Source organism: Brachyhypopomus gauderio, chromosome 5 (genome assembly GCF_052324685.1).
Source record: "Brachyhypopomus gauderio isolate BG-103 chromosome 5, BGAUD_0.2, whole genome shotgun sequence".
Classification (NCBI taxonomy): Eukaryota; Metazoa; Chordata; class Actinopteri; order Gymnotiformes; family Hypopomidae; genus Brachyhypopomus; species Brachyhypopomus gauderio.
Window position 1 is genome coordinate 26,760,650 of NC_135215.1, and position 23,997 is coordinate 26,784,646.

The 23,997-nt window shown below is 47.8% G+C and overlaps 1 protein-coding gene across 3 annotated transcripts in view; it reads left to right on the forward strand.

The window, feature by feature from the left end:
- bltp3b (bridge-like lipid transfer protein family member 3B) overlaps positions 1-20,680 on the forward strand; it is a 31,420-nt gene extending 10,740 nt beyond the window's left edge. Inside the window, exons 2-22 of one of the 3 annotated variants that reach the window (XM_077006780.1) lie at positions 3,657-3,819; positions 5,147-5,185; positions 5,363-5,454; positions 5,564-5,753; positions 5,844-5,984; positions 6,861-7,031; positions 8,949-9,129; positions 9,343-9,426; positions 9,610-9,756; positions 10,552-10,653; positions 10,794-10,903; positions 11,242-11,383; positions 12,091-12,284; positions 12,532-13,697; positions 14,549-14,697; positions 14,933-15,087; positions 15,188-15,338; positions 18,805-19,061; positions 19,158-19,266; positions 19,479-19,639; positions 20,313-20,680. In XM_077006780.1, the coding sequence (XP_076862895.1) occupies positions 3,657-3,819; positions 5,147-5,185; positions 5,363-5,454; positions 5,564-5,753; positions 5,844-5,984; positions 6,861-7,031; positions 8,949-9,129; positions 9,343-9,426; positions 9,610-9,756; positions 10,552-10,653; positions 10,794-10,903; positions 11,242-11,383; positions 12,091-12,284; positions 12,532-13,697; positions 14,549-14,697; positions 14,933-15,087; positions 15,188-15,338; positions 18,805-19,061; positions 19,158-19,266; positions 19,479-19,639; positions 20,313-20,453 (4,045 nt within the window). In that variant the 3' untranslated portion in view covers positions 20,454-20,680. Of the gene's footprint in view, positions 1-3,656; positions 3,820-5,146; positions 5,186-5,362; positions 5,455-5,563; positions 5,754-5,843; positions 5,985-6,860; positions 7,032-8,948; positions 9,130-9,342; positions 9,427-9,609; positions 9,757-10,551; positions 10,654-10,793; positions 10,904-11,241; positions 11,384-12,090; positions 12,285-12,531; positions 13,698-13,971; positions 14,044-14,548; positions 14,698-14,932; positions 15,088-15,187; positions 15,339-18,804; positions 19,062-19,157; positions 19,267-19,478; positions 19,640-20,312 lie in introns of all 3 variants that reach the window. The other 2 variants (XM_077006777.1, XM_077006779.1) reach the window with 2 other exon arrangements.
- The last annotated feature ends 3,317 nt before the right edge of the window (positions 20,681-23,997 follow it).

The following is a 23,997-nucleotide window of genomic DNA, read 5'->3' on the forward strand; positions in this document are numbered from 1 at the left end:
ATGACGTCACATGTCAACGCCCCGTATCCCCATGACGTCACATGCCCCGCCCCCGGTCTTCTCACCTTTTTAACCCCTGACCCATTTTCATGCCTGCTTAAGTGCAAATAATATTGTAAATTGTATTTAAAAAGCAAAACACACAACCTGATTAGAAAATAGTCTACTAACTATAAGTGCTGTACTCATCAGTAGAGGTCTGCGCGGGACTGCTTTTTTAATCCCGCTCCCGCTTGTTTTAGACCCGCTCCCGCCCGCTCCCGCCAAAAAATCGCTTGTTTTAATCCCGCTCCCACCCGCACCTGCTTGTTTTAATCCCGCTCCCGCCCGCACCGGCCAAAAAATCGCTTATTTTAATCCCGCACCCACCCACCACATACACATTTCTGTCGCCCCCGCCTGCAATCCTAATATGAATTGAATTAATTAGATTTAGTACTTGAAATTTTCTTATGTATTTATTAAAACAGCAATATAGCGATGGATCGCGCTGTCCCATTTCTTATCACAGTCCAAACACATCCCGTTAGGTGACGTAAAGTTGGCACTCCATGTCTCAAAGGTTGCCGACCCCTGGTCTACAGTCTCTGCCATTTCTGTATCAAAATGACAAAATGACGCACACTTCATGTTCACGTGATCAGTTGCTTAGCCAATATTTTGAATTAGTTTATTGCTTACTTACTGATTGATTAGTTGTTTTCGTTCCTGTTCCTTATGCATGGAAATCATTGCGTTGTTATTATTATACTAATTCAACTCCCGCTCCCGCCAATAACAATTAAATTCTGTCCCGCGCCGCAAGATATTCTGTCGGGTCCCGCGGGACCCGCGGGATTACCGCGGGAGTGCAGACCTCTACTCATCAGTGCTCTTGAACAAGTGTAAACCAAAGCTTAAGGAAAAATCAGTGCAAATACCGTAAACTATTTAAAAGCAAAATGCCTTCTACTTCCCAATCTCCTCCACACTTTGCTGCTCCATCCCCATCGACACACTCCCTTCAATTCCAACTGTTTGATCTGCCTGCAGTCCGAGCATGATGGGGAGATTATTTTTTTTTTACAAAAACGAGCATTTCAATATGGAGTTGAAGTCTTCGGTTTTCTTTAGAAACATTTCATGTTGTTTATGGTGGTATTTCGCTAAATGCTTGATTAGATTGGTTGTATTAAAAGTTCTTACAGCTTTACCACCACGCTTGACTTTACTGTAGCATATGTTGCACTCTACCTCTTCGTCTTTGTCGTCCTTTAAGGTAAAATAATCCCACACAACTGACATTTTTACTGATAACTTCAAATTTACATGGCTGTCTTAATGGTTAGGAGATGCCACGGAGCTAAATTGAGGAGACGCTATGCTCGTGTGCTGAAGGTGTGCTGGAAAATGCGGACCAGATTTTACTCTCATTGCAACTCAGCAAAAACTGGAATGGATTATCTAAATGGGTCGGGAGTCTGGATTGGCATTTTCTCGTGCCTGTTGATCCGATACCGATACGCATTTTTGCAAATATCGGCGGCCGATCTGATCCAAATATCGGATCGGGACAAGCCTATTTCACACCACGGTATGGACCCCTACAGTTCGGGTTCGCACCACAGTATGGACCCCTACGGTTCGAGTTCACACCACGGTATGGACCTCTACGGTTTGGGTTCACATCACGTTATGGACCCTATGGTTCGGTACAAATTTGGTATAGCTTTGGGGGGGGGGGATGAAGAGGCTGAAGCTCTGTTCAAAACAGCCTATTACATACTAGGCTAAGTTATTTTGTAGGCTACTGGTATTTAGCCATGCAGTGCTAAATATGTGCTAGGTTATTCTAAGATGTCTAATAACATTAAACTTCTATCTCAAAATGAAAGCTATGTCTGTAGCACTTCTGAAAGGCTTTACAGCATTTCTCCTCTGACAGTCGGATATTTCAGGACTTCACCAGAAGCACAGAAGCATCTTTGGTGTTGGAAGATAAATAGGCGGAACATTAGACAGTCGTGTGGCCCGTGGAATGGTTTGCTTTTGTTGCATATTGGATACTGTACTGCATACTACTATGAAAACAAGTATTTTTTTTATTAATCTTTAGTTCGTTTGCTTTTTCCCTGTATTGTAGTTTGGTGTAATTTGGTTTGGTGTATTAAATCCCACGTTCGGTATGGGACAGTCTTGGCTGGTCACCTAGTGACTCCAGTTCTGGGTGTAATACTGGGTGTGCAGGTCTGATGATGATGATGATGATGATGATTATGACTGAGATACGGTGCTCTGTTCGTTGTTGTAGCTGTAAATGATGAGTTCACTGAAAAAATTGCGAGGTGCATCCGGCCCCGATGGAACAGAGGAGCGGGTTCTGCTGGGGCGTCCTGGTAGGCTGAAGCAGTCTGCCCAGGTCTTCAACAGTGCAGGCTGCAGGCGGGGACTGTCTCTCTACTGCACTGCTCTATGCAACAGGACGCTCCCGCATCTGAACGGGACTTTAACCGCATCCGCCACAGGGCACTGATGAACCCCGGGGGACTCCGCCTGTTAAACATTAGACAGGCTATACTGGGAAAGTGCACAAAGGTGGTGAGGGCAGGGAGTGCAGAGCAGTGGCTTCATGAACAGCTTGCCAACGCACAATAAATTGGCATTTCAGAACGAAGTCGGGATTTTCTAGCTGGCTAGGTGTAACAACGTAGTCCTCCTGAATGCTGTGAATCACATCAAAGTTTCTCGAAAATGTGGTGCAAACACAGGCCTCCTTCATTTGCACATGCTCAATAATTTCAACATTCTAGCTGTTCTACTCAACCAACACACGTTAGGTTGGACTTGTACGGAGCAAAATTATGCTTATTTACTGAAAGTAACATTTAAAGTTAATGAACAAAAAATATAGTTTGTGATTCAATATATTTTTTTGTTTTGTTTTGGTTGCTATTTTCATGTCATGCTGTGCCAACAAGTAATTTTATATTCCCACAAAAATTCTGAACATGGATTTTTTTTTCCAGCGTATCCATTTTGCCGTAGAGAACTTTTTAATGTGAAAAAGTTGTCTGTTTATTATTGATGGTCATAAGTACGGATGGTCGACCACCAAAACCTCTGTGATGTCACCCAGATGTCACTCTTCTGAGTTTGCTCGTCTCACCACAGGGTTGTGGTTAGTGGTCAAAGTTTCACTCAACATGTTTGGCCAAGCACTGCCTTGTATTGCAAATCAGCCGACAAACGGTCTGAACCTGAAGATGTGACTCAAGTGCATATTTGGATTAGCTTTAGACTTTTGAAATGTCTGACCTCGCTATAGTGCACATGCAGCTTTGACACTCAAAACAGCACTGACTAATGCGTCCTCTAATTAGTGTCTAGTAAGATAAGTCTGCTCTGTTGCTTTGTTGTGTACACCTCCACTTGCTGCCCTACTGCCTGTGTTTAGAGGTGCAAGGCCGTCTGTAGACTAATCCTCAACCACAGAAATTAAATGACTTGGTCCTTGTACCAATTGTTAATCATTGCAATCGTAGGTTTCGTAATTGATGTTGCAAAAGGCTGTAATACGAAATATGAGGCTTCTGTGTGTGTTTGATCGATTGCAGCTGAATGAATGATCATTCATTTTGTTCTGACTCTGTCGCTGTCTATCATGATATCTCCTGTAGGTTTGCTAAGAACCTGTCCCCGGATAAGATCAACCTGAGCACACTGAAGGGGGAGGGGCAGCTGACTAACCTGGAGCTGGATGAGGAAGTGCTGCAGAACATGCTGGACTTGCCCACCTGGCTGGCCATCAACAAAGTCTGCTGCAACAAAGCTTCTATTCGGGTGAGAACCATCGCTGTTCCCCCCCCACCACCACCACTCACACACACACACACACACCCCCCACACCCGCTCTGGCCAGACCATTGGCAGCATCGTGAGTCAGCTCCAGGCAATGGCTGTTGGCCTACACTGGTTCTGCTGGCTTTGGCTACTGCTGCCATTGTAGGTGTGGTACGTGGTAAAGTTTCAGGGTGTGGTGAAAGATGCTGCTATCCTCATGAGCCTTCTCTTTCCTATGGGTCAGCCAGGAATCAAGTCTGGGAGACGTCTCTCTCTCTTTCGCCCTTCAGTTTTCTTGCTTGTTTGCTCTCCCTTGCCATCTCTCAGCTTGGTGTATTTCCACCACCCTCCTCATTCACTCGGATTGCTTCGTTGGGGCGGGGTTCATTTCAGCCGGGTTTGGCTCAGCCGGGGGCTAGAGTGTCCAGAGTTCTGCAGCCATTCATTTGTATAATGAAAGTCCCACCATGTGTGTGTGCAGTGGAGTGTGGTGTGTGGAGTACAGCATGTGAAGTCACTGTGATTCACAGGTCAAGCTGTGAGTGTAACGGTCTGTGTATGAAGTCGGCAACTATGATTAGTCACTGGGTGATGAATATGGTAGAGTCATGGACAACCCATGGGCCAGAGCCTCAGTGGAGATGTCCACTGGTTCCAGTACAGGAGAGGGAGAGGACCTATAATGGACAGAGGGGTTTTCCGATTCACATCCTCCACCCCCTCAGTTTGGCCAGTTTGAAGGCCTTTAGCAGAGCCGGAGTGGCTAATCGGGAGATTCGGGAGCGTTCCCGATGGGCCGGCTCATGTCAATCTCTAGTTTGGGCCGATTGGGAGGGAAAAATTATTTTGGGCCGGATTTGTGCATGAAACTCCCGGGATGAAAAAGGGACCCACTTCGGCCCTGGCATTTAGCCTTGTGGTAGAGTATTAGGGGAGGTGTTTGAAGTGATGGTCCACTCAGACACGCCTGCCTGTGTGCTGTGATGGAGGTGGAGGTGCTGAGAGTGGGGCAATAGTGTGGGGCAGTAGTGTGGGGCAGTAGTGTGGGGCAATAGTGTGGGGCAGTAGTGTGGGGCAGTAGTGTGGGGCAATAGTGTGGGGCAGTAGTGTGGGGCAATAGTGGTTAGGGCATCATAGGGCGGCAGACATGGAGAAGCTGCTCGACCAGTTCGCTGTTGCACTGCTAAACACGGTGTGGCTTCTTGTTATTGTGTTTGTTTTTTCTTTTGTTGTTAAAATAAAAAAGCTATGGCAACGGTCTTGATGTGCTTTGTGTCTGTGTCTGTGTCTGTGTGTGTGTGTGTGCGTGTGTGTGTGGTCCAATCAGATCCCATGGACCAAGCTGAAAACACACCCCATTACCCTGGTAAGTGTCACAGCTCACACACTCCACATGTAAACTGAGAACTTAATTTTAGTGGTTAATTTTCAAGTGTTTAGGCCCACAGCACCCACTAAATATGTATGAAGTACAGCTCCTTAGTTCCTCTGTCAAACAAAAATTGACAATATGGCACATTTACGTTAAAACTATGTCTTTCAGTCACTGGACAAAGTGGTAATGGAAATGAGCACCTGTGATGAGCCACGCCCACCCAATGGCCCATCTCCTATAGCAACGGCCTCAGGTCAAAGGTCAGCTTAATTCCTTTTTTGACAAATGTGCTTCATCTTCTGCTTGCTACCTTTAATTTCTCTTAGTTGTTAATCTGTCTCTATATTCTCTCTCTTTCCCCCTCTCCAGCGAGTATGGTTTTGCGGAGAAAGTGGTAGAGGGTATTTCTTTGTCTATTAACTCCATCGTGATCAGGATCAGTGCCAAGGCTTTCAACGCTTCCTTTGAGCTCTCTCAGCTCCAGGTGTACAGCGTCAACACCAGCTGGGTGGTCAGCGACTTGCGCTATACACGCATTCAGGACCCCACGCGTGGAGAGGTGCCCATGCCCCAGTGCCCGCCCACACACACACACACACACACACACACAGTGGCACTCACATGCACTAATCTGCATGTTGTGCTGTAGATCCTGACCTTTAAGGAGGTGAGTTGGCAGATGATCCGGATCGAGGCGGATGCCATCCAGAGCTCTGAGCACGAGGTGGTCAGTGCCCCCATACGCCTCATCACCAACCAGTCCAGAATCAGAGTCACGCTCAAGAGGAGGGTGAGAGGACACACACACACACACACACACACACGGCTGTTTATGCAAGTCTAGTTAGGCTGTACGTTTCTTGGTTTGAGCAAGTTTAATATTTGACCTGTTCATTACTGTGTACAGTGTGTTAGAGGAAATGGTGAAAGTATCAGTATTCTGGTCATTACTCATGCTCGGATGAATCAACTGCAATTAGAAGTCAGCTGGTTTTCTTTTGAAACTCAGTGGGCATAGGCTGGTCTCAAACAGTTTTACATAATGTGAAATATGTGAGAATATTTCTGACATGAGCAGAAGAAGATCTAAAGAGGCACCGTGGCAAACGTCCTGGTCTGCTCCCGCTACTCATGATGCAAGTGTGACTTGTCCCTTGCGTTGCCCGTGTAACACAATTTCCTCAACACTGCAAGCTGTCGTTTGTGATCTCTGCTGTCGTGCAGATGAGTCATGCAGGTTTTTCCCTCGACAAAGACCAGCACATCCCCTGACAGTGCAGCACATATAAAACCGTGGTGGCTGTGAAACCAAGAGTTCTCGTACATTTAGCCTGGTATTGACAGCAAGCTTGTTGAATAAGGCAGGATTCTTGCTACACTCAACATCAGTATAGCCTAGATATGTGCTACTTTTTACATCGGGCAGCTGGATTTCATAACACCAAATTGGTGATCGCTATTATAGCATTAAAAAAAAACACCCAGGGAGATTATAGCATGTTTACTGGTCATGGCAGAGATCCAACATCATGTCATAGGCTGTCAGCTCTGATCAGCAGAGCTTTAGAGTCCTCAGAATCAAGCTTGACTCACATGCACACACAAACACACACACACACACACACACACATATCTAATATAATCTGTGTCTATGTTTGTCTGTCAGATGAAGGACTGTAATGTGGTGGCATCTAAGCTGGTCCTGATCCTCGATGACCTGCTGTGGGTGCTGACTGACTCTCAGCTCAAAGCCATGGTGCAGTACGCCAAATCCCTCAGCGAAGCCATGGAGAAGTCAGCCATGCAGAGGAAGAGCATGGCACCCGATTCCTCACAGGTGCGTCTGTGTCCGTCAGTCTGTGTCCGCCTGTCTGTGTTTGTCTGTCTGCCCCGCCTGTCTGTGTCAGGCTTCAGGACACACCCCCTCCTTCACACCAGTCATGGTGTCCTTTTCAGTGCCAGGATGTATTCATATCTTTATTGCTCTCTCTCTTGCTCTCCTGTTTCTGCCGTATGAGTGAATTATGTCCCGGTCCAGTGAACCCGTCAGCTATAATTGTCTTACCATACGGCACAGACAAACACACCCTGCAGTCAGGACATGGATGTGACCTTTTCGTAGTCGTATTGCTCCTTGTCTTATATTTCTGCACCCCCTGTTGGCTGTAACGGGAATTATTAATTGTTGGTATATTGAGTTGTCTTATGAAAATGTGGTCCATAAATTGTGTTGAACAACATTTTTATAGGAATTTCATATCTGACATTCAGACTTATCATTAATAATTTTCAAGTCAAAATTTGAAAACAGATACTACTGTCCCATATAATTGTTATACACAGTGCTATTTTTGAACATTGTAACCATAACAATGGATAAAATGGCTTTTAGTAGGGTGTTTCCCTCTGCATTTAACCTGGGAGGGAGGTTGCTTGCTGTAATACTAATGAGGAAATTAAACTTTCAGTTGACTAATGAGGAAATCAGTATTCAGTTTGGCTTTCAGTTTTCATGTGAGTTCTGTGACTGATTCAACCTCGGTGCTTTGAAAGGGTAGTGGTGTTCTGAGCCTTCAAGGACACCATGTACAGTAGGGAGTGAAATCTGAAATAAAACTCCAGCTAGGAAATCGCCTTGCTTGGGGTCCTTGGACTAATAAATGAGAACCTCTGACCAAAAAGCCAGGAAGAGATTTTAATATATCATTTGGTTGATTTGTGGAGGTCAGATATTTCAAACTGAGTATATTGCTGAACAGCTCATTTGATTATGGGAAAGCATTCGCAATTATACCAGGAAAAATTAGTTTAAAAAAATTCTGGATCCAGATGTACAAAGCACAAATAATCCCACTAAACATGCAGCTGGAATAGCAGTAAAAAGCACTGTAACTGCATATAGGGAGGATGAATAATAACAGCATAAGATAATTTTTTGCTTAATAAAATTTTCACAATACAAACTTTTTATTTTATTTTAAAATACATTTCTGGACAATAATGATAACGAGTCCAGAAAAGCTCCAAGTAGCACAAAATTTGAAAGTTCAAATCCTTTCGGGGCGTGCGTGCGTGTGTGCATGCGTGTGTGTATGTAAAACATTGATGTGTTGGACCTTGCGGACCCCACTGTGTGTGTGTGTGTGTGTGTGTGTGTGTGTGTGTGTGTGTGTGTGTGTGTGTGTGTAAAAAACACTGATGTGTTGGACCTTGCTGACCCCACTGTGTGTGTGTGTGTGTGTGTGTGTGTAAAAAACAGTGATGTGTTGGACCTTGCGGACCCCACTGTGTGTGTGTGTGTGTGTGTGTGTGTGTGTGTGTGTGTGTGTGTGTGTGTGTGTGTGTGTGTGTGTGTGTGTGTGTGTGTGTGTAAAAAACACTGATGTGTTGGACCTTGCTGACCCCACTGTGTGTGTGTGTGTGTGTGTGTGTGTGTGTAAAAAACAGTGATGTGTTGGACCTTGCGGACCCCACTGTGTGTGTGTGTGTGTGTGTGTGTGTGTGTGTGTGTGTGTGTGTGTGTGTGTGTGTGTAAAAAACACTGATGTGTTGGACCTTGCTGACCCCACTGTGTGTCTGTGCGTGCGTGTGTGTGTGTGTAAAACAGTGATGTGTTGGACCTTGCTGACCCCACTGTGTGTGTGTGTGTGTGTGTGTGTGTGTGTGTGTGTGTGTGTGTGTGTGTGTGTGTGTGTGTGTGTGTAAAAAACACTGATGTGTTGGACCTTGCTGACCCCACTGTGTGTGTGTGCAGATAGCTACAGCGCCCCCCTCTGTGCAGCATGTCCATGCCCAGCAGGCCTCGGGCACGGCAGACCCCAGCGCCTCCATGGCCTGTCTCTTCCACACCTACAACGTGTGTGAGACCTCACACCACCTGCAGATTACACACCTTGATCTGCACATCTGTGACGACATCCATTCCAAGGACAGAGGTACAGCACCGTGCAACACACACACACACACACACACACACATATATATCAGGGAAAGTGCAAGAAATCATACTCACGTCACCCAACACATCCATCTTACAGCCATCTTAAGACCGGCCTGTTGTTTCCTACCTCAATCATTGTGTGTTTGTGTGGCTCTTGTGGGCATGACGACCAATCGAATACATTTCCCCGTTTCTCACCCTTTCTCAGGGACCAATAAGAAGACTGAAGGCGGAGCCATGCAGCTCTCTTTCAGCTCCATCACCCTGGACTATTACCCCTTCCATAGAGCAGGTGAGAACTAGGGCGGGACTGGGAGTGAGTGGGAGGGGCTGTGGGAATAAGTGGGAGGGGCCATGGTGTTGGCTTTGAGAATAACCCCTGTGTGTGTGTGTGTGTGTGTGTGTGTGTGTGTGTGTGTGTGTGTGTGTGTGTGTGTGTGTGTGTGTGTGTGTCCTCCATTGCTCCATGGGGCAGGTGAGAGCTGCCTGCACTGGATGCACTACAGCGACTCCACCAAGACTCGGGAGGGCTGGGCGCGCTCACTGCTGGAGGAGTTCCGCTCCAACGTGGACATGCTGAAGACGGCGGTGACCGGCCAGTCTCCCGGCTCCCCTCTGCACGGTGAGGCGCGTCTCCGTCGCCTCGCACGTCTGCCTCGCACGTCTGCCTCGCATGTCTGCCTCGCTGCCTCCGCACTTTCCCCTGACAGCCCACCTCACCTAATGAATGTGTGTAGGTGCTCCGCGTGGAGTCACTGCCTTCCTCTTTGGGATTGTTGGAAATACAGGCACACTGGAAATACCCACGCCTTGTGTACATGGACTGAAGGCACCTTGCATGAATTGTTCCTTTTGAATGCACACTGTTCTGATCCAGAAAACGTGTACTTTCATTGCTCTTAGGTAATGACAGGTAAACAGGACACGTTCATTTAATTATAAGGTCAAAATTCATCACATGGATCCAAAGTGTAGTATTTCCTTAAGCATATGAATATTTGAGTGGCTTTTATTTATTTAGTGCTTGTCTGTGTTTTTGTGGCCTAACTCACCTGTGTCAAACCTTGAAGTTGGTTCATGTTTAACTTTTCCATGAATTGTCGATAGCGTGTCTAGTGAGTGAACTTTTAAAGGTGCGAGTCACTGATCATCGACTCCAGCGTGGGAGGACGGGCTTTCCTGCACGTCCTGAATTGTTGGGAACGTCTCGAGTAACAGGAGTGCGCCTCTGCTCATGATAATTCATTTGCTGCAAGCCAACATTACCTTCTGGTCCTGTAGGGGCGGAGCCTTTCGTTTCAGACCCGCCCACACCCCACCCCCTCCCCCGTCCACGCACACTCCTCTGGCTCTTTGCCAGCACGTGTGCTGCCCTTAGGCCCACGCACCCCCGGTAACAGGTTGTGTATCTCCTTAGAGGAGCCGGCTGCTGCTATAGTGGTTAGGCAGCTGGACTCTGGAGTCGAGGAGCGGTCTCCTCTCCCAGACACGGCCCAGTGCTGCTGGTGCCTGGCGCCAGGTACCTCTCCCGTGTGCGTTTGGGGTGCCACACACACACGCACGCACGCACGCACGCAAGCATGCACGCTCGCTGACCTTTGGCCCGGCCGGCCGGCGTGCGCGTGGCGCTCTGATCGTGCGTGCTCCTCTCCTCCACAGGTAAGATCTCCACGGGCGTGAGCAGCACCTTCGCACCGCCACCGCTGCCTCGATCACAGCTCATGTCCAGCTCCCTGGTGCTCCGTATGGCCGACTTCAGCATTTACCAGGCAAGCACAGGCGCCCGCACAGGCGCCCGCACACTCGCCCGCACAGGCGCCCGCACACTCGCCCGCAGTGTCGCCCAGAAGACGCGCTTAGATACTGTACTTACCTTTGGACTAGTCTGACTGGATGTTTGGTTCTCATTGTTTTAAAGGCATTGTAATCAAATGGTTTATGCTTAAAGAATTTTTTATACAAATGCAAATAGTGACAGCTGATTCTATATGAATTGATTTCCCAAAACTATAAAAATAAAAACTTTTAAAAACAAAAAACTAATTTTAAAACCAACGTACACTCAAGTTTTCTCTGTCTTTTGGTTATTCTTGGCTGTTTCTTTCAGGTGTCGACGGCAGACCAGAGGCGCACCAGCCCTAAAGCCATGATCTCCTGCAATAAAAAGACCCTGTATCTCCCTCAGGAGATGCCCGCCATCCACGCAGAGTTCACCGAGTATTACTTCCCCGATGGCAAAGACTATCCCAGTAAGACCACTACACACCTTGTACACCAGTACCAAGGTCTTTAAGGTTACTGCACACAATGTCTGCTGCCCTTCTAGAAGCAGGACAACTCCAGTCAGACCTGCCTACACTGCCTTAGTGGCAGTACAAACCTTTAAGGACAACAGCTTGCAGCAGTAATATTACTCTGGTACCACGTCACAGTCCTGATGAGATGCAGCGTTTGTAGAAGAGGCTGCTACTTTGACTGCATTACTAGTATCCAAAGCTGTAGTGTCTTTTTCTTTCACGGTTGATGGAGTCCAGGAGTCCTGGTTAATGTTGTGTGCTTCACCTTATGGCTTGTGAGATTTGTATATGTAAAGCAGTTTAGCACTGAACCTACTTTAAAAGGCAGCAAAGCCAATTTGGTGTACAAAGGTGTCCCATCCTTACACACACACACACACACAGAAGCACACCAAATAGTGAAATTGTAAATAGTCATTTGTGTAAATGCTGAACACCAAATATGTACTGTTGGTACCGTTTAATGGCCTTCATCAACAACGGGCTTTTACTGTCGCACCCCAGCCCTGTGTCCTGCAGTGCCGGGTCTCAGAGCATGGTGTGCGTGCGTGTGTGTGTGTGTGTGTGTGTGTGTGTGTGTGTGTGTGTGTGTGTGTGTGTGTGTGTGTGTGTGTGTGTGTGTGTGTGTGTGTGTGTGTGTGCGTGCGCGTGTCCCACAGTTCCGTGCCCTAACCTGTACGTGCAGCTCAACGCCCTGCAGCTGGTGGTGGACCCACGCAGCCTGGCCTGGCTGGACCTGTTCGCCCTGGACCTGCGCCACAGCCTGGAGCAGTTCATGCAGCTCTATAAACTCACCGACTCACAGAAGCCCGACGAGCACGTGGACGTGCGGGTGGACGGCCTCATGCTGAAGGTGGAGAGCGTTTCGCACGCACGCACTCCGCCACTTACACAAACACCCGGGGAAGCAGCATGCTGCCTGCCTCTAACACACTGACAGTTCGATGTGTGTTTTGACTTTTAAATGCATAGTGCAGGTTGTATTAGGGTTAGGAATGGGATTAGGATTAGTGTAATACAAGACTGCAAAGGTGTGTGTGTATGTGTGTGTGTATATATCACGTGTGTGTGTGTGTGTTTGTGTGCCTGCCTGCGTGTAGTTGGTGATCCCCGTTGAGCAGGAGCAGACCCAGCCGGACGTGCCGCGCTCCGTGTCCATCCAGACGTCTGAGATGGTGGCGACCAACACGCGCCACCCCTCCACCTGCTCGCGCTCCAGCCTGGAGGCCCTCCTGCAGGCCTTCCAGGAGCAGGCCTTCTTCACCGCCTCCTCCTCCTCCTTCCCTCGTGGGCCGGCCTCCTTCCCCGTGCTGCACCCGGTCTTCCGCCGCCACGCCCACGAGCAGGACACGCGCGTGCACGACGTGTACCGCGGCCTGACTCCGCCCTCCCTCTCCGCCAACGCCCTCAAGGCCTCGTCGGCCACCGACCTGTGGGCGCTGCACTTCTCCCAGTTCTGGGTGGACTACGAGGGCGCGCCAGACTCCCGGGGACGCCCCGCCCCCTGCGTCGACTCCTTCCCCCTCACCCTGTGGGTGTGCCAGCCGGCCCGCTACGCCCAGCACCAGCAGGCCCTGAGGTCTTCGGCGGGCGCGCGGCCGCCGTCCACCGACCCGGCCGTCCCCCTGCGGAGGAATAAACTCCTGAAGGAGTTCTACAGCACGGAGACGTCGCCCCCCTTCGCCCCGCGCGCCAACGGCCTCCCCAAGCCCCGCTCGCTCGACGGCCTGGCCGCGCCCCCCGCCCCCGGCGAGCCGGACGTGCAGGTGCTGGTGCACGTGCGGAAGGCGCTGAGCGTTCAGGTGAGCCACGCCCAGGGCGTGTTCCTGCTGCAGCTGCAGAGGGCCGTCACCTCGCTCCAGCGCACGCTTCAGCTCCACCGCCAACGCCACGGCCTGCGCCTCCAGACCTCCCCCGCCCGGCCCTTCGCCGCCTGCGTGGCCGTCCTGGTGCGCAGCGCCGAGGTGGCCCTGCTGCTCCGGCCCGCGGGCCAGGCCCAGGCCGCCGCGGCGGGCAGCCCGCTGGGCTCGGCTCCCTCGCCGGAGGCCGGCAGCGAGGGCGGCAGCGAGGCCGGGGAGAGGCCGCCTCACCCGCCCGCCTCAGAGGAGAAGAGCGCGGAGGGGGAGGGGAGCGTCGCCGAGCCCCCAGCCCTGCAGGGGGAGCCCTCGCTGTGCAGGGTGGCAGCGCCGGAAGCCACGAGTGACCCGCTCTCCCGAAACTGCACCGAGAAGAACCACGGAGCCCGACTACCCCAGTCCATGTCCAGGTAAAACGACATCACTGCAACGGCCTTCAAAACTCTAGCAGTCACAGTGAGACGGATGACGAGGTGCCTCGTGAAATAAAACACTGGTTATTATCGGAATGACCCGTCTGCATCGGTCAGGACAGACAAAGACTCGCTCTGTCATGACAGCTTCTCAGTGTGAATGTCCTGTAATGTTGTACTCGGCCGTATGTGGATTGGTGGCGGCTTGCACATGACAGCTTCTCTCCTCTCTACCTGTTACTGAGCTGTGTTTCACTCTCTCTCTCTAAAGGAAAGGGAGTTTATCTGACCTCTTGACCTCTACACACACCAGATCTACTTCCTTATATTCCATATCCAACATGTAAGACCTGCCCTGTGGGGCTTTGTGGCCGTGTGTTCATGCGTGCAAGAGTGTGTGTGCTTGATGTCCACTGAATAATCGTGACATGATTGTGCCCATTTCAGCCTCTGTGTGTGTGTGTGTGCGTGTATTAGTCTGTGAGTGTGCTCATACATCCGTGAGTGTGTGCGTGTGTTAGTCTGTGAGTGTGCTCATACATCCGTGAGTGTGTGCGTGTGTTAGTCTGTGTGCTCATACATCCGTGAGTGTGTGTGTGTGTTAGTCTGTTAGTCTTTACTGTGTGGTCATGCACACAGCTGGTGGTTGACTGTTATTTACATTTGCATAATGAGGACACTGATTTGGTCAGATACGCGACCTCACTAATGGGACTGTTCCCTAATGACCCTGTAACCCGTAGCATCACCACGTACGGTGACGTAAATGAGCTAACTCGTGTCAGGGCACCGTCACGTCTCCCCGTACTCCTCTGCTCCGCTCTCACTGCCTCTCACGTGTGTTGCAGTGGGCGTCTCATGCGTGACCGGTCCCAGTCCAACTACTCGGTGTCTTATAAGAACATGAAGAAGAGTCCCTCGCTGCAGTCTCTGGACAGCATCTCCATAGACAGCTATTTAATGGAGGACGGGGATGGCTACGGCCTGCTGGAGAAAGGTATACCCACCAGCCTCGCTCTCCTTCATGGGCTCCTGTCCTCTCCTGCTTGGTTGGGCACAGTCTGAGCTGCAAGGTTTCATTTTCTGCCATGTCGGAGATGTGGCCACCAGGTGGCAGTGTTGCTCTATGTGCTCCGTTAGCATTTTTTGTATTGTCATTCATTCCATGTGTGTGGCATCAAACCGTGACCTATATGTTGCGCGTGTGTGTGTGTGTGTGTGTGTGTGTGTAGACGACATGTCTATCTCTGGTTTTAAGGCAGCTCTGAGTGAGTCGAGCGTTCCTGAACAGGCCACTGATGCTCTGATGCAGGACGGTGATGACTCCCAGTCACCTGATGCAGTCAGCGCCACCTCACAGAGCACTGATGACCCTACCAAAGACCTGGTACTCTCTCTCCCTCTCTCTCTCTCTCTCACACACACACACACACACACACAAATCACCCCTGCTCTTTGTCTTACACACTGTGCCTTCTCTACCCCAGGTTTCAGTTCTGGTTCTGAAGGCCCACTCTGTGTGCACCTCTCTGGACCTGAGAGGTGATAACACTGCTTTGGCTCTGGAGGTGGGGCAGATTCGGCCCAATCAGCTGGGCAACATCAGTCTACGCCAGTATCTTAGCAACCGCAGTCTCAGTAAGACCACCTCTTTAATATTGAGCGTGTGTGTGTGAGTGTGAAATAGAGTGAAGAGGGACCTGTTACTATACATCAGTATAACGAGACTGCATCCCTTAGGACTGGTCTCCCCCCAAACGGATGATCAGTGCAGTGACGGTATTGTTTATGTTTGTGTGTGGTGGCTTTGAGGTGTGTGTGCGCGTTGGTGAACTGCATGTGTGTGCGTGTGTGCAGTGAGGCTTTTCTGTGTGTCTCCCTGTCCTGTCCGGTCCTGGGGTGGATTTAGTTTCTGAGCACCTCAGACGTTCCTTTTGTCGTCTGCTGTGAGCTGCACTAAAGCCAGAAAGGAGCTGTACCTCACAAATTTACCCGCGTATACACTAGGGGTGATGGAAGTGATCTGTAATACATCACATTAGGCACTAATGGTCAAACGTAAATAATTTAATTAAGATAAATGTAACAATCTTGTTCTCAGTGGAAAACAACAAAAACAAACAAATAATAATAACAAAAATGAGGTCACAGAGGGTACCTGCTATCTAGTGGCTTTTTTGGTAGCAGCAAGTTTAATAGTGTTTAATAACACTATTAAAACAGCAATGTGCAACATAAAATAAATAATAAAAAAACAAAATAATAAAACATGTACAAAATAATAGAACAAATAGAGCCTTAACAAACTAAACTCTATCCTACAAAATTTATTTTAAAACAATTTCTTTAGTGTCTTCATACATGGAGGGCAACACTTTAGTTGTAAGATGCGACCTTATACTTTCGCGAGCGTCACATTCTTTGCAGTGTTCTCCGAAACGATATGTGGTAGAATAAAGAAACCCCCTCAAAAACAGGGGAAGGAACATTTACTTGACGAATTTTAATGTTGCATTGTGTTCCAGGTTTGAAAAGTGCTGGAATTTAGGCTAAAGTAAAGTTAGGCTAAAATGCTTGAAATTGTGACTACTTCGTTTCACAACAAATAGCTGTCTGACTGAACAGTTCTCTTGTATTACGTTAACAAATACGAGCCTCTTGTTATTCCAGGACAAAACATGAGAGAACGTGAAGACGTTAAGATTGGGCGTTTTGAAAATAAACCACCATTAAATAATGTGATTAAAAAAGCAAATTATTTCGAATCATTATGAGTATATGTATAAATATTTAACTTAATTAGGTTTAACGTGCTGGGAAATATTGAAATGGAACTTGAAAGTGACGTACAAGTGCTTGAATTCCACCTTATAAAGGTGTATGAACCCTACAAACATGACATTGTTCATTGCGCTGAGGCGTGGCGCGCGCAAAGTTACAAAATTCGAGAGGTGCACGCGAATCGCCAGCGCACGAGGCCCTTGCGCACGGACAGAGCCACCGCGATTACGTCATTTTCGGCATGCGGACCCTCGCGCCGCGTCAAGTATAAACCAGGCTTTACTTTGCGTAGTGTGGGTGCTTGCGTAGCTTACAGGGAGGGATCGTCGATCATCTTTTTGACTTCGAGGCTTGAGATCGTGACACAATTTCGATCGATTTCGATATTTAGTATAGACACCTCCACACGCGTACACACACCTCCACATGCGTACACACACACATACAGACTAGGCCTGTCACGATAACAAAATTTTCAGAACGATATATTGTCCCAGGAATTATTGCGATAAACGATAATATTGTCATTTAAAAGTGCCATTATAGAATTTCTTCTGGGCTCCCCAAAGGAGCTTTAAGACAATATGCCACAATAATATTATAGTAGCATAATAATACAATTACACCAGTGTGTAGTAATGTAATGTATTGTAAAGCTCATTTTTGGGGTCATATTTGAGCTTGACCACATATCTGTAGTGGCAGAGTAAAATGAGATGTCTAATCTCTTTCAGAATGCCATCTTTCACTTCATTATATAAGGTTGGAATGGCAGTTTGGGAGATATAGGTTTTCTTTGGCAGTTCATACTGCTTGTCAAATCTTTGCAGCATGTTTAGAAATGTTTTCTTTTCGACCGTATTTAACGGCAGCTTCTCTTTGGCTATATAGTGAGTTAAGCCTGGTTTAAACTTGACGCGGCGCGGACCCTCGAAAATGACGTAATCGCGGTGGCATCAAATTATTTAATGGTGGTTTATTTTCAAAACGCCCAATCTTAACGTCTTCACGTTCTCTCATGTTTTGTCCTGGAATTACAAGAGGCTCGTATTTGTTAACGTAATACAAGAGAACTGTTCAGTCAGACAGCTATTTGTTGTTAAACGAACAAATTCCAGCACTTTTCAAACCTGAAACACAAAGCAACATTAATTTTTGTCAGGTAAATGTTCCTTCCCCTGTTTTTGAGGGGTATTTCTTTAAACTACCACATATCGTTTCGAACAACACTGCACAGAATGTGACGCGGAAAGTATGAACGTTTGCGCCGTTCGCAGAGGTTCGAGCGAGGTGTGCGGAGTCGCGCGCTACGGTCACTATAATAAACAACCACTAAATAATGTGATAAAAAGCGAATTATTTCGAGTCCTGTTAGCCTCGAATACGTTCGTGAGTTAACACATCTCCACCTGTGTGTGTGGCGGCACTGTTATTGACGCATATGCTCTCCGTGTACTGCACTCATTTCCTAAACGGTAGATGTCGCTCTCTGATCAGATTCATCTTCCCTTAAGGGGGGAGGGGGTGCGAGAGAGCAGCACTGCGTGCCTTTCTGAAATCTAACGTAGTTGCGGTTTATTCTCATGTAAACAAATTTAAAAACCCAATGGCCAATTATCGACATCAGCAAAAATGATCGCGGTTAAAAAAATTATCGTATGATAAGTCGATAATGTAATTATCGCGACAGGCCTAATACAGACACATACACACCTCTACACACCTTCACACAGCTCTGCGGTTCTGCTGTTGGGATTCAGCTGCCGTAACCTACTGAGTGCTGCAGAAGCCAAACTGCTGGTTCAGGAGAAATTTAGCTACACATGCTCATGCTCACACACACACACACACGCACACACAAAATAACCCAGCTTTAGAGTAAAATACTGTCCCTCTACTATTGTAGGTTTGGACTGGCAGCGTGTTTCAGTGATGTATAATGTGATTCCAGCCTGTGCCTTCAGAGACACATTTCTGCACTGCATTTAGTCCGGTGTATTGGCTGAAGAGTCACATTAGGGCTGTATGCCGCTCAGGAGACCGTTATCCCCCTTGTGTGGCCCGTCTGCCCACATCCAAGAACGTTAGAACGTTACGAACATTTTATTATACTCCGACACGGCGATATCCCCGAGGGACAACACTCATGACTGATCTCCAGGTTGTGTGCGTTTGTGGAGTCACAGGTGATTGAGACCTGTGTTATGAAATTGGTCTTGAGGACTTTTTATTAAATTGTGTGCTCACAGGAGGTTTGGATAAATTAAGCATTTTCCTGATGCTTGTGTGTGCGTGCGCGCGCGCGTGTGTGTGTGTGTGGCAGACTCTGGCTCAGAGCAGGACCTCTCCAGCGAGCAGCAGACTCCAGAGGTGCGTCTCCGGGTGGAAAGCGGCCCAGAGGCCGCCGCCCACTCCCCGCTGTGCGAGCGCAACGGCTTCCTGCAGTGCCACCTACAGGCCTTCAACGCCGACTTCCTGATGACGACCCTGAGAAACCTCGGCGTCTTCCTGGAGGACGACTCCACCTCCCAAGTGCTGCCCATGGAGATCATGATCAGAGACACACACGTCAACCTGAAGGTGCGTGCGATGCAGATCCATGCCTGCGGGGGGTTTTCCCACCACGCCTGCTCCTGCCACTGTCTTCATGCTGCGTTGTTGGTCTGTGGGTTGTAGGATGAAGGCCCTCTGGACAGCCCAGCAGAGCCGGAGACCACCACGATGGCGCTGCACATTCACCATCTCCTGGTGCTGCGCAAGGATGATGGCTCCTTTCACATTGGAGGTGACATTAACACTTCTGTTTTTTTATTCTCTCTCTCTCTGTGCTCGTTTTCTCCTTTCCTGAATGTAATCCCTTTCTTTTTATTCCACGCATGTTAATGGTTTACCCGTTTTCAATTTTTTTTTTATGCCTGGACTTTATTTTGAAATTGAACAGATTTTGAATGATGCCTGTTTTATATTGGCCCCTCCCCTTCCTCTTCCATTTGACAGTTGAGCGTGCTGCAGAGGCAGAGCCTCAGAAGGCGGGGCCTGTGACTGACAGCAGGCTCAGTTCTGTCCCTGAGGTTCCTATGGGCGTGGCCACTGAGCCGAAAGCCACTCAGACTGCACCTCTGTCACCCACAAGCCCCATCCCCACCAGTAGAGAAAAGGTATAGCGTAATGAACACCCGTATATTCAGTATGACTGCTTGCTACAAACTATGACACAGCATATACACTTTTGGAACTGGCAGTACAGAATCTGTAGTCTGGGGACAAAACAAACCTGGCCTCAGTCTTGCGGGCTTTCACTCTGGCCGTCTGCCACAGATTCAGTCTGGCATGAAATGAATGATGAATTTTTGTGCTCATGTGTGACGTTGGCGAGCTAGCCAGTAAAGCCAGCACTTGGCGAACCCAGTCAGGGGAGGACAATAAACAGCTTCGCGACTGAGGAAAGACTTCAGATAATTACAGTTTCTTTTTATTCAATTGTGCCTTCTACATCTGTTATACCTGAAAAGGATCCCTTTTAGGGCAGCCTGAGGAGGTACTGCTATGGTTTCTTCTATAGTTAAACCAAACACACTGATGGGCCTGGCTAAGCCAAACTCCTCTTTCTTAGATTATGAGCAGACTGAGTCCATGGAGAGCGAAGTGAATATGTTGCAAGATTTAGAATTTTCTTTGGGCTATGAGACCTGTTGTGTGAGCTGTTATTGAGATTACTTTCTGTCACTAGTAGTATGGATCCTTATGAATGCCGACAATTAAATAAACTAGAATGTCTGAGATGCATGTTGTGCATTGCATTCTGAATGTGGTTTGTGTTCTTCTCTGTAGCTGCTGCTAGAGGAGAACGAATGTTTAAAAGTGGAATTGTCCAAAACCAAGATGGCGCTGGCTGAGGCCCAGATGGAGAAAGACTCCCTCCTGCACTGCATGAAGAGCCTCAAACTCAACATTGGGGGCAGCATCAGCTAGTAGTGTGTGTGTATATGCGTGTGTGTATATGTGTGTGTGTGTGTGTGAACGTGCACGTGTGTGAGCGTACGTTTGTGTGTGTGTGTGCGTGTGTGTGTGTGTGTGTGTAGGACTGACACCAGCCATGGGTGAGCAGCAGAGAGCGTTGATGTGCCTGGCTCCAAAGGAAGGCCCAGGTCTCTCACACGGCTCATCCTGGGGGAACACGTGTGTTAATTAGGCCCAGAGTTGAACGGCCCTGTGAAGAGTTTCGCTTTAAAGTCTCTGATTCCACTCTTCTCCTCATCTCTCCCATATCAGGTTCTTCTGATGGACTGCTTGACTTTTGCTTTCACAGCTCAATTGCTCTGTGGGACGTTCACTCACACAACCCCACCACCAATTACAAACTCTGGGTGTGTGTGAGTCAGTGTATGTTTGAGCATAAGAGGACACATTCCATATGTGTAGGCTCAGCTAGAGAACAGTCTTAGTCAAACAAGTAACTCTGAATGTCATATCTCGAGAAGAATGTCTTAGACTAAAGTTGACAGTTTGCACAGAACTCACCGTATCATGTACTAAAACATAATGAGCTATTAACAAATTATGTTTGTGTGTATAATAGAGATAAAAAAGAGAAATGTTTTGTACAGTTTGGAACAGATGGGTTCCTGTGTGTGTGTGTGTGTGTGTGTGTGTGTTTGTGTGTGGAACGCAGGGCAATTTTTACAATGTTTTATTACATCCAGAAAATGGAATTGTTTTCCTGAATATTTAATCCCATGCACACTACAACAATTTCCATAATGCGGCGTTGCACTTAGCTGTTGAGTGTCTTTGTAACTGTAGCAGCACTTTGTTAACTAGTAATCATTAGGTTGTTGTTTTTCTCCCTCGCAGCCATAGGCAACGACCCAGCAATCCCCATGGATTTCTCTGCCTTGTGTGTGTGTGTGTGTGTGTACACGCGCTACTATTCAGTGTTTTTTTCTCTTTTTTAATATTTCCTTTTTGGTTTTTTATTTTACAACTGAAGTGCTGCAGTGTTTGCAGGTCTTATGCTGTGAGCGCATTGTACCTCTGAACTTCTCAGTGAAGAACCTCACAACACGAGTGTCGTGTCATGATAACAGGTCCACTTGGCCTTTCCAGACAAACCCGTCTTGCCTATTGTGACTGTAACATAGAGGACAAATGATTTTCTTTTCCACAGTTTATCCAAGTGGTCAGGCGTGAGTCATGCTGACTCATGGCCGAATTTATACTTGATTTTATGGGAGAATTTAATATTCATGTGTTAAATTAATTGCATAATCAGTTCATTCGTTTTGCACTTGTAATGCTAAGGAGAGACCAGGCCTAAACAATTATGTCCATACAGAAATGAGTTTTAGACCAAAGGCCTGCCCCCGTCCATCTGTCTACTCATAACTCCCAGAAGCCTCTACAAGTGCCTGTCCTCGCACGCCCTTTCTCGCGCCTGGCTGGCTCCGCCCTCTCTCGCGCCTGGCTGGCTCCGCCCTCTCTCGCGCCTGGCTGGCTCCGCCCTCTCTCGCGCCTGGCTGGCCCCGGCCTCTCTCGCGACTGGCTGGCCCCGGCCTCTCTCGCGACTGGCTGGCTCCGCCCTCTCTCGCGCCTGGCTGGCCCCGGCCTCTCTCGCGACTGGCTGGCCCCGGCCTCTCTCGCGACTGGCTGGCTCCGCCCTCTCTCGCGCCTGGCTGGCCCCGGCCTCTCTCGCGACTGGCTGGCCCCGGCCTCTCTCGCGACTGGCTGGCTCCGCCCTCTCTCGCGCCTGGCTGGCCCCGGCCTCTCTCGCGACTGGCTGGCCCCGGCCTCTCTTGCGCCTGGCCGACTACGCCCTCTCTCGCGCCTGGCTGTCTCGGTCTATCTCCATGGAGCCTTTCAGCCCTTCTTCCCGGCGCTTGCTTGATAAGCCGAGACATCAAACTTCAGAGAGGTGAACCGACAAGTCCTCGACTGCGTAACTTGCCACAGGCCATCCTCCTCCTCATCATCTTCCTCATCCTCCTCCTCCTCGTCATCGTCATCCTCCTCATGTCATCCTCATCTTCCTCCTCATCATCCTCCTCGTCCCACGGCTCTGGTACCCACCCGCGCCAGCGCTGCCAGTTCTCACTCCAAACAAGATCCACCCTGCAGATGTAAGCGCCACCTGCTGAGCACAAATGAAAAATGTCATGATGATAAAAACAAGCAAATTTGTAAAAAAAAAAAAAAAGAAAAACAAACAAAAAAAACAAACAATAATAATTTAATACGTTAAAGCTGCTGACACATCTGAAGAATAAAATGCAATCTTTCCTAAACCTACTGGGTGTGTTACAGTGATGTGCCTGCTTTTTAGCCTCTGTTCAGATCTTTATGTTTAATGATGCATTCAGACAACATTCAAGAAAATTTGGTCAAAATGTATTTTTAATTTTCAATTGCTAAAAATTAATAATTGGTTAAATGGAATGAATTGCTAATTTGCACCAATAAGTGCCATACTGTGCTTTTAAACTGGACAGGGTAAATGTTGGTTATTTCAGATTTGCCCAGTTGAATTTTCATGAGAGGTTTTCATAATGACCACAAGAAACCACAGGAGGAGGATGTACTTTAGAGTGGAAGACACGTGCATATATGAGCTGTGATGGTTAGAAGACGGATGAGATTTATAGTAAACCACTGCAGTGTCTGGGACAAACAGTCTCAAAATATGTCAGACACGGACAAACTGTGCCTCTCTTTGTGATGTACATGCATTTTGTTCTAATTATATTTTGCACTTTAAAATGTTAGAAAGTAAAATGTCCTTGTGCAGAAAAGGTATAACTGCAGATTTAATACAAAAAAAACTGTGTTCTACAGCATGTGAGTGAATCACAGTGCATGAGGGACACAGTTTCAAATCTGACTATTAAAGCCTAAAACTATTCTCCTTCACACCACGTTCAGGGCTCCTCGTATGGGTGATGCCCTTGTTGATGGGGAAGGCTCTGCTCAGACTTTGACTTTCATCCTTTTTCCAAAATCCAGAGATGCACATTTGCAGAGGCCAAACCTCACCTTCCATCCTAAATATCCAGTTAGCTTAAAAACGGCAGAGCTGTGAAGTGAACGGTGTCCTACTGTTCCTGTAAGACAAGCTAACACTGCTAAACTGAATTCAGCAAATTCAGTCTTCCTTTCATTTGGCGTCACTGGTTTTAAATGGTTAATATCACAGCCTTTGTGGGACGACATGCATGGCGTGCTGAACGGAGTCATGAACTGTAGAGTAATGAAGTCTGTGATCATAGTATGTACCCTACGTACAAAAAGATGCAGAGACATTCAAAAGTATGTGGTGAAATACTTGCCAGAAACAGGACTTTTTATATTTCTGTTTCACTGCTTTTAAGGCCAGTTAACGTTAATAATGGAGGTTTCAGGAGTTTTCTGTAAATCGTTTCATGTGTTTTTGTTCGTACTGTCAAAGATTAAATTCTACATAACATAATGCAAGGCAGGTTATTTTGTCTAGCGATTTCCAGATCACGTGATTAAGGAAGTTGTT